Below are 9,734 nucleotides of genomic sequence, written 5' to 3' on the forward strand. Positions count from 1 at the left end.
TTCAAAAAAAAAGAGAAAGAAATAGAACTCCAGGTTCACTAATCACTATACCTGCAAAGGACCAGCAAAGAAAAAAGAACAAGAATGGGCATTGCATTCAAGTATTCAACTTGTAAATTGCCGCGGACGTATAAAAGGAGGAATTTGGCTAGTATTTTGTATCAACATAAGACAGGAATTTGAAACGCAGAAGCAACCTGGAAATAAACTCTATGCCTGCTTACCAGCAAACATTTGTACAGTTAAGTCTTCTGCATTCCAAACAAATGCGAAAGCACTCAGTTATATGGGCAATCCATGAATTTTGTCAGGCATGACGTAGGTTTTTTTTGGAACAGTTAGCTGTATCTGTGTATACAATAAAAAACCTCTTGTTCACTGACACCTCTCGAGTTACAAAAAGATCATCAGCGAAGGCCTTTTGCTACATCTTCTAAGAGCTATTAACAGAAATTTCATGGAGGAGAACGCATCCTTTGGCCTGCAGAGTGCATAAGCAGATAATCCCAGGGTATTGTGGGTCCAGAGCACACTTCTCTGGTAGCTTGAAAAAATGCTGCAATTATTAATTAGACATGGCCGTTTAAGCAGCACTGGCCAAGATGGGTACAAAACTGTGGAATTTAAAAGTAAACAGGAAAAAGAAACTAGATGTACTGGTGCGAAGGAGCATCCTCCAATATCTCATCAACTGCGCAAAAAAGGGGTCAAAATTTTTTAGTGGATTCCAATGCATCCCTAAGGTGCCATAAGCCCTTCGATTGTGTACTGAAGAGACTTGGCCCAGTCTTCCTTAAAAAGTAAAGTTTGTAATGTTTTCATAACATTGTAATCTGGATCCAACTTGCGCTGCCAGCCCTGTAAAATAAAAAACAAACTCAAGGATCTGTAATGGAGCAATAAGCAATAGGCTATAGATAGTATGAGAGAATGAGAAAGAAACAAAAGTTCATGACAATTATTTCCCTTTTAACAAAAGGAAACTAACGCAGAAGCAGAAATAGGTAGGAACACAAAGCAGTACAGAGGCACATGTACTTTGAATTACAGAGCCAGATTTCCAGAACACTGACTAAAAGTAAGCTATAAGAGTCATATATATGATATTTCATGAGGTTCCGCTATGGTAGTTTGGTTATTTACACCATTTCTCCAGTTTTAAATATGTTGCTAAAGATGTTCTGCTATAAAGCACCTTTTCCCACTACTTTTTTTGAAAACAATTCTGCAACCAACAAAGAATCACTTTAACTGTGACCTACTATGTCAAGACACTTTTATCCTTAGGCAACTAGTAGGCATTATCAACGAATCCGAAGCTCTTGAGACCATTCAATGAAGATGAAAATTCTCATATTCATGCATTTCCATCAAGGTCTAAGGTCAGGGTACAAATATGCATAAACCTAATACCCCTGAAGTCTTTTGTCATATTGTGACATCTAGGGAGTGCATGTTCAGTCATCTGACTATGCCATTAGAAAACGTTGTGACTGAATTCTAGGGGTCGAGTTCTCCTAACTCCTAGGTCCTAAATACATCTCCATATACCTTTCTCGTTGGCAATACAGCACATACTATAATCTTGAGAAACAGCTCATCGTGATCTATTGGACATATGACAGAGACATCTAAGGCCCTGTTTGATTCAGCTTAGGATTATTATAATCTGGATTATTAGGAGTAAGCTGAAACAAACATATAACTTATTATGATAGATAATACTGTATTACAATCTATAAACCAGATTACTATAATCTGGTAATCCACTCTAAAGGTGCTTTTTTAGATTATTGGGCGGCTAACAACTAATAATCCAGAGAAACAAACAGCTAACAGCTTATTCTATGCCGGCTTATTATAATCCAGCTTATAGTAATCTGGTTCAATAATCTAGATTACAATAATCTTAAGTTGAAACAAACAGGGCCTAAGTTACACCATAATAAGTGACTGACTGGAGCATGAGACAAGCAGTTGAAGCATACCTCAAGAACTAATGTAGTGACCATAACAGTACAAACGTTCCCATCAATGTTTACTTTATGGCGCCGTACTTGCTCAAGCAACTGGTGCATACACTCAGCTGGGTGGACAGCATCACCTTCAGAGGTTCCCCAAAAGGAAAACGACCGTTCAACTTCCTGTTGACAAAAACAAGACATGTAGGACTTGTCGTAATTTGTAACTATCAAATATATAAAAAGGCATTGTACCAACACAACATTGTTTTAATTAATTTGTAGCTAAATGCATTTACATAAAATGTGACATTGTGAACTTGTGATAGATTAGTTCATGTTGATGAGTTGAGGCAAATATTCAAGTGCACCGAAAGTTTGGACCTAGAAATGCATGCATCTAAAATGTATACTTTACTAACACCAAATATAAGGTAACTATATTTCATGTTAGTATCAAACCACCAAATAGTTGACCAAAAACTCACAGGACTCACATTAAATATAAGCACAAACCCATAATGCATCAGCAAATTAATTAATATCAGGTATTATAACAATTCAATTTAATGTAGTGGCGCAATTTGTCAACAAGAGAGTAAAGAGAACACCTAAGATTTAAGAGTAAATTTCATAAAATCCCACATAATATTGTCCAAGTTGCACAAAACCACAGTGATTTTGGCACGTGGCATGTAACCCCAGGTATTATGGTCCTAAAGTTTCACAAAACCACACTTGATGGGGTTATACAATCACATCTCAAATTTATGAGTTTTTTAATCCATCGTATAACTGTTATATCCGGTTTTTAAAATTTTGATATAGGAGTATGCCAAAATGGTTAACGGTGTGGTTTTGTGAAACTTTAGTACCTACACGAGGTTATGTGCCACTTGTCAAAAGCACTATAGTTTTCTGCATCTTGGACCATATAGATGGGGTTTTATGAAATTTACTCAAAATTTAAACATCCCAGGTGCTTTCCAGCAAGGTACAGTGCCCAAATACATCTTGCCATCAATTCATATCTTAAAGATGCATATACCACCTATTATAGCAGCAATATAATTATCTTGACTAAAGGGTGCACCGAGGACCTCAACAAGGAAAAGCAGAGGTGTTACTGCCAAGAAACAGACCAGTGACAAGAAATAATAATTACCTCAATGAAGGCTTTTGGATTTGGGCAGTTTTGCTGTTTTGATAACCTCAGTGTACGTTCTGCAGCTGTACGACCATCTCGGCGTGCAACAGCCTTGAAAAATTCCAGTAAATTCACACGATCATTACTTGAAAGTTCAGCAGTCATTCCTACATCAAGGAATACTACATGTGGCCTAGACTTCAAAAGGGTGTTATTTGAATTCCTTGGTTGTATAACACGGACCAAAATATTTCCAGGGTGCATATCCGCATGAACAAAGTTATCAACCTGCAAAAGGTGGATGTTAACAATGCTGCAACGTGGTGAAAACTAACCATAATTAAAAGCCCTAAAATGTTAAGTGCCTATGTGTAACTAGCAAATAGAATGTACTAAAGAGAGATGGTCAAGGTCCAGTGAGGTTCATCAATTTGGACCAAAATAATAATAAAAATAATGATCTTTTAATATTGTGTTGAATTGCATACACAATAGTTCTGTAAGAAACTAAGAACGAAGGAGCTAAAGTGATATTATATGCATAAAACAAAATATTGAAACCCTTTATCTTTCCAAAATATGTCACATTTTGCATATTTTCAAATCCTTGGTTTCAAACTTGTGTAAAGATATATTTGGATTAGTTTTGTCTAGAGAAGTGAAGTGACAGTTGTGCTGAATGTCTTTGCTAACCTATATCAATATGAACCAGAGATGTTTCTAAACAAGCACTGAACTTTTATAAACAGGCAGTTCAATTTAGAGGTTAAATGCAACAATGCTCAATTGAACTCACGGGCTCACAGCATAAACAGTAACCCAGAAATAGACCATAAGACACAAGAGTCATCATTCATCAAAAGGGTATGCTATAACATTTCATTGTTTCACTCAAATGAAATACATGCTCTCATCTCCAAACGCAAAACAATAATGACAATTCTAAGAGATGGCTGAAAGCATTACCAGAAGCATTTTCAGGAGAGCATGAGTGCCAATATGTGCAAGGGCGCTTTTAATTCGATCATGTCCATCGAGGTCATCGACATAGTGTGCAACACTCTCACCTTGCTCATAAGTTTCAACCAATACAGCAGGATGAACAAGTGGGTAAAGAGGTTTTGGAAAAGACACATCCTTCCACCTTCGGAAGTTGTAGATAAACCGGCTCAAATGAGCAGCTTCCCTTGCAAGGTCAACTTGAGACATCATAAAGACAGCAAACTGTTGCACACTCTCATCCAGCCGCAACCAATTCAATGTAGGAATATATCTAGAAATTTTAGCTACTGCATTAATGATAGTGAAATCCCTCCGTATTGATTCTCCTACGCCAGGATGTCTTACTTTTACAGCAACTGTTACACGCTTTATATGCTGGCCAGGATACCGGAATCTCAAACCAGCTCGGTGCACTTGAGCAACACTTCCAGAAGCAACAGGCTCTTCTTCAAAATTCTCAAAAAGATCAGATAGCTTTCGACCAAAAGCTTTCTCAACAGTCTTCTTGGTATAAGCAAAGCTGTGAGCAGGTGCTTTTGTGTGTAGTTTTGACAATTCAGCACAGAGGTCACTTTCAAATAAATCAGGGCGAGTAGCAGCCCATTGGCCCCATTTAATAAATGCAGGACCTGCTTTCTCCAGGGTACGATGCACAAGACGGAGCCATGTTTTCCTGTACTTACTGCCAAGAGTATCTGCAAATGGGGCCATGAGTATACTTGGAGTGAACAACAATGCCAAATATATTGATCTGAAGATTATGATGACCAGCTCTACTGCTGAAAATATCAAGGAGGTGACATAGATACGACCATCTTGAGCACGCGTGTAAAGACTATCACGAATTGGTAAGTACTCTCCGTCTGCACTGGTCTTCTGAGCTAGCATTATCTCCCCAGCAACGAAAGCAAAGAGGTAAGGAACTAAATTAGATCTAGTGGCAGCCAAGCTAATGGCACAAGCAACCCTACTTAAAATCGGAGATGCCTTTGGTACATGAGAACCGATTGTCATGAGTTGCTTCCAAGCAAGTTGACCATGAAATGCATTCTGGCTACATGTTGAGAGAACTGAAAAGTTTCTTGCAGCTGGATTCCGGTATAAACTCTCCTTTGCTCTTCCAAGCATGGATGACGTGCCCGGTCCATGCGGAACCTTCCCGTGCAAACAGGCCCTGCCTGTATGTGCCAAACCGAACGCAAAGTTGGATCCAATGTTATGTGCAGTGAAACTATTGGGTTTCGAGTTAACCAATACATCATGAACTAGTTTTCTGCTCTTCCCTATTTGCATAAACCTGGAAGCAACAGGAAAACCATTTACACTTCTACATTGCACCAAATTAAGCACCAATAAGCTCAGTAGATTTTGAGCTGCGGAGCTGACCTCGACATCATGGTGTTCCCGGACAGCGGGCGCGTCAATGAAGGCGGGATCCAGGCTCGGGCGAATCGTACAAAGCTGGAGAGACACTCACATTAGAGGTTCGGATTTAGCAACGCGATTGGGCTCCGCGCATCCGCGAGCGAGGGGCGAGGAGATCGAATCCCCTCGAGGTCATAGAAGCGAGCGAGAGGTGGGCGGGGGTGGGGGGCCAACGGGGACTTACCGATGCAGAAGAGTGGTTCGTTGGCGGGGATGAGATCACCATGGCTGGGCCCGGGAAACCCTAGAGGCAGCCATGATCGGCGGCGGCGGCGGCGGCGACGAGACGGGGGCGCATGGATGGAGGAGAAGCGCGGGGGTCGGTGGGCGGCGAGGCGCTAGGGTTTGGAGGCGGAGGCGGAGGCGGAGGAGGTGGAGGTGGAGGTGGAGGTGGAGGCGAGCTGCAAATTTGGTGGTCCGATGAGAGGAGGACGAGACGCCGCGTGGTGCGCGGGGGCGGACGGACGGGCGGCAGCCTGGCTGGAAGGAGGGGGGGGGGGGGGGGGGGGGGAGCGGACAGCGGAGGCGAGAAGACGACGGCTGTGCTTTCCTTCTGTTCCGGCCTCCGTGGACCGGGCCTGTACTCTTGGGCACGCACGCGGGCCTGCTTGCGCTGCGCCGTCTTTCCAAACTTTTCTGGGTTTACCAATACTTTTAAGTAAATTTTACTTTAGGTTATTTCGCTTTAAACCATCTTTTCTTAATAGTACTTTGAATCAGATTTTTTTATTTTTTTTAAGTACTCTAGACCATATTTAACTTTTTTATTCATCTACATTCAACTTATTATAAACCAAAGAAATAGTCTTACGTATACATGTGTGAAAGTTCATTGATAAATAAGAGCCAACATAATCAAGATTGTTCATATACCTGAGAAAAGAGTCTGATGTTTCAAAGTGAAACATAGATAAGTCTACTCCGTCTAATTAAAATAATATTAGTTAAAGGACGATCTAAAATAAAATATTGATAATAAAAGGTGGCTCCTTTCTTTTTGGCAAAAATTGAATCCATTTCCAGCAATCCCTGCTGTTTTAGAAAAGCTGTCCATGCTTAACTCGTTCGTTAATAGCTTTGTTAATCTACTCCACCGGTTCGACAGAAATGTCGGTAGATGGTATGAATGCTCGAGGAAATTCAGCGTCCTTTTGTCGATAAGTCACGATCATCAACTGAGAGCATTCACACGTGTATATTCGTGTACTAGTAGGCTCTGCATCAGCTTCGATTATTTGTGCTTAAAAGGAAAATATCTACGAAGTTCTACCGTAACGTGGCACCCAGCAGATAATGGGTAATTCAAATGACCAATCCGAATAGCAACTGTCAAGGTAACATTTCTTCCGTTCTAAAACAAACAAACATAAAATAAAATGCTGAATAGTTATATATCTATATTCTTATCATAAGTTTATTTATTTTTGAACGAAAAAATAGTTATTATAACTAGTCCTAAAATAAATAAATTATAATATAGCACATACTAATACTATAACTTTTATCTAGATTTTTTTAGTATTATAGTATTCCCATTTTCTATAGTAGGCGAAGAATGCAGACATGACACGGACCCATCGACGCGGGACGGCCTGGTGAGATCATCCTAGGCCCCATCCATCAATCCATCACGCTGGGCCGTCTGTGGGCTGTCTGTCGGTGACCACGCCCACGCAGCCCGCGACCCAGCGCTCGTACGGTTACAGGAAGTGGAGGACGGTGGAAAAATTCCACAAGAGTTGGGGGGGCCAAAAAGGACAAGGGAAGGAAAAAAAAAAAGTCGCCGATCCGTTTCCTCCTCGATTGCCGGCAAGCGGAAGAGGGAGAGCGGAAGCGAGGAGGAGGAGGATCGAGGCAGCGGGCGCAACGTGGCGCGCGCTTTGCTTGCAACGGAAGCGTGGGGATTATAAAAGAGGGGGCGCGAGATCCAGATCTGGCGCCGATGCGCCCCCCCTCCCTGCTCTCCCTCACCCTCGACTCCGCGCTCCTCCGCATCGCCCACCTCCACGACCTCTCCCGCCTCCCCGACCACCTCCTCATCGACCTCTTCCGTGTAGGTACCCCCACACCATCGCTCGCTCGATTGATCCCCCCTTTGCCCCTCTCGTCCCGATGCTCGGATGCAGTGTTGTGTTGTGGTATTTCCTATTATTGTTTATGTTGGTTGGTTTGGCTGATCTGTGGCAATTGGCTGCTTAGATTGATGAGATTAATGAGACTAGGTTATATATGTGGTACATCGTGCGCGCAATTAGTGGAACTTATCGGATTGGGAAATGGGAAGAGGTGATTTGCACCACCTGTTTTGTGTTTAGATTTAGATCATATCACACGAGGTGCCCAATGCGGCCCATGTTTGATTACCAAGTGGTCTGATGATGCTACGTTGAACCTGTCAATTTTGCTGAGAGGATGGATGGGGGTTTATGAACATTTGGCCATGAGCTGGGGTTTAGACTCGTAGTTGTGATCCTACTCACTTTTTTTTTTATTATTATGATAGATCAAACTGAAAGTAATAGTTTTGCTATTATATTTTGTTAATCTCTGAAGGCATCTTTGTTGGCAGAGAACTATAGCTGCCGGTAAGCTGACAGAAAAAGTCCTGAAGTTGTTTCTGGCAACGGATTGCGAGGAAATCGCCTTGCTTGTTCAGTTGCTCAACATTAAGCAGCCGCTTGTACCGGTCCTTCCCACGAGTATGTTATTCATCAGCTTATCTCTGTCTATTTGATTGTCATGTGATTTATGTCAAAAGATCTTGGTTTTTGACACGCTATCCTCTTGGCTGTAGGGTGCTCTGAGAAGTTCTAGAAGTGACACTGATTAGGTCAGTCTTGGTTACCTGAGAAAAGATGTCTTTGGAAATTCAGGACAGTGAGGTCGACATTGTGATTGCAGCACTCCAGCCCAACCTGACTACTTTCTTTGAGGCATGGAGGCCATTTTTCTCTCGGTTCCACATCATTGTTGTCAAAGATCCAGATATGGCTGAGGAGCTTCAAATCCCTACAGGTTTTGATCTCAAGGTTTATACGAAGTCAGATATGGGAGTGCTTGGAGCCACATCCATCGACTTCTCTGGTCACTCATGCCGTTACTTTGGGTACCTTGTCTCACGCAAGAAGTATGTCATCTCAATTGATGACAATTGCCTCCCAGCGAAGGACAATGGTGGGTTGACTGTTGATGCAGTTGCACAGCATATGTCCAATCTGAAGACACCTGCTACACCTTTCTTTTTCAACACATTGTATGATCCATTCCGCAAAGGGGCTGACTTTGTCCGTGGATACCCATTTAGTCTGCGCGAGGGGGTTGAGTGCATGCTCTCTTGTGGGCTGTGGCTTCACAATGCAGACTATGACCCAATGACTCATGTTGTGAAGAGAAATCAACGCAACACAACGTATGTGGATGCTGTGATGACAGTTCCACTTGGTGCGATGATGCCTGTGAGCGGGATAAATGTTGCATTCAACCGTGAGGTGCTGGGACCTGTAATGTTCCCTGCTCTGCGGCTGCGCAAGGAAGGAAAGCACAGATGGGATACACTTGAAGACGTTTGGAATGGCTTGTGTGCTAAAGTGGTGTGTGATCGCTTACGGTATGGCGTGAAGACAGGTCTTCCTTATGTGATGAGAAGTGATGCAGAAGCAGGTAAGGCTCTCGAGAGCTTGAAAGAATGGGAAGGGGTGAAAGTCATGGACGTCGTTCTTCCCTTCTTCGAATCTCTGAAGCTATCGAGTACTTCAGTTACTGTTGAAGACTGTGTTAAGGAACTAACCAGCATTGTCAAGGAGAAACTGGGACCGCAGAATGCAATCTTCGCTAAAGCTGCTGATGCAATGGAGGAATGGACCAAACTCTGGAAATCTCACGGAGCTCAAAGCGCTTAGGCTGAAATTTGGTTATCTGTTATGAGCATATCTGATTTCGATACCCACTGTTATGAAACTGAATAAACCGCATTCCTGTATGCTGGGAATTTTCTCGTTAGTGTACGCTCCAATACTCGTGCCGTTTTCAAAGACAAGCAGTGATATGCAAAGCAATGCTGTGTATCTTGTGTGTTACATCAGGAGTTTTTTTTAATGGTGATTTCGTTCATAGTTTTCAGACATCTGTTTCCGTCACACGTTCGTGGGAATGACTTTTTTCATATGAAATGCGCCCATGGCTGCGCCTGAAATAATTTT

The 9,734-nt window shown here is 42.2% G+C and overlaps 2 protein-coding genes across 2 annotated transcripts; one reads left to right on the forward strand and one right to left on the reverse strand.

Moving 5' to 3' along the window:
* Nucleotides 1-282: 282 nt before the first annotated feature.
* On the reverse strand, nucleotides 283-6,017 carry LOC4337281 (uncharacterized). The gene is made up of 6 exons (XM_015781602.3): nucleotides 5,720-6,017; nucleotides 5,497-5,571; nucleotides 4,075-5,407; nucleotides 3,127-3,396; nucleotides 1,989-2,144; nucleotides 283-858 (listed from the first exon to the last, which is right to left on the reverse strand). The coding sequence occupies exons 2-6, from the start codon at nucleotides 5,505-5,507 to the stop codon at nucleotides 739-741; spliced, it is 1,890 nt and encodes a 629-aa protein (XP_015637088.1). The 5' UTR covers nucleotides 5,508-5,571; nucleotides 5,720-6,017; the 3' UTR covers nucleotides 283-738.
* A 1,282-nt stretch (nucleotides 6,018-7,299) lies between these two features.
* LOC107280744 (probable inactive UDP-arabinopyranose mutase 2) lies at nucleotides 7,300-9,730 on the forward strand. Its single transcript, NM_001425745.1, has 3 exons — nucleotides 7,300-7,588; nucleotides 8,105-8,234; nucleotides 8,330-9,730. Exon 3 carries the CDS (start codon nucleotides 8,391-8,393, stop codon nucleotides 9,432-9,434), a length of 1,044 nt encoding a protein of 347 aa, NP_001412674.1. The 5' UTR covers nucleotides 7,300-7,588; nucleotides 8,105-8,234; nucleotides 8,330-8,390; the 3' UTR covers nucleotides 9,435-9,730.
* The last annotated feature ends 4 nt before the right edge of the window (nucleotides 9,731-9,734 follow it).

Source organism: Oryza sativa, chromosome 4 (assembly GCF_034140825.1).
Source record: "Oryza sativa Japonica Group chromosome 4, ASM3414082v1".
Classification (NCBI taxonomy): Eukaryota; Viridiplantae; Streptophyta; class Magnoliopsida; order Poales; family Poaceae; genus Oryza; species Oryza sativa.

Bases quoted from the DNA above. Each gene is read 5' to 3' on its own strand.
- LOC107280744 (NM_001425745.1), top strand. From the start codon at position 8,391: ATGTCTTTGGAAATTCAGGACAGTGAGGTCGACATTGTGATTGCAGCA.
- LOC4337281 (XM_015781602.3), bottom strand. The intron at 2,145-3,126 runs GTAATTATTATT...TTTTGTCAACAG, and splicing joins ATCCAAAAGCCTTCATTGAG to GAAGTTGAACGGTCGTTTTC. The intron at 859-1,988 runs GTATGCTTCAAC...TTTATTTTACAG, and splicing joins TCACTACATTAGTTCTTGAG to GGCTGGCAGCGCAAGTTGGA.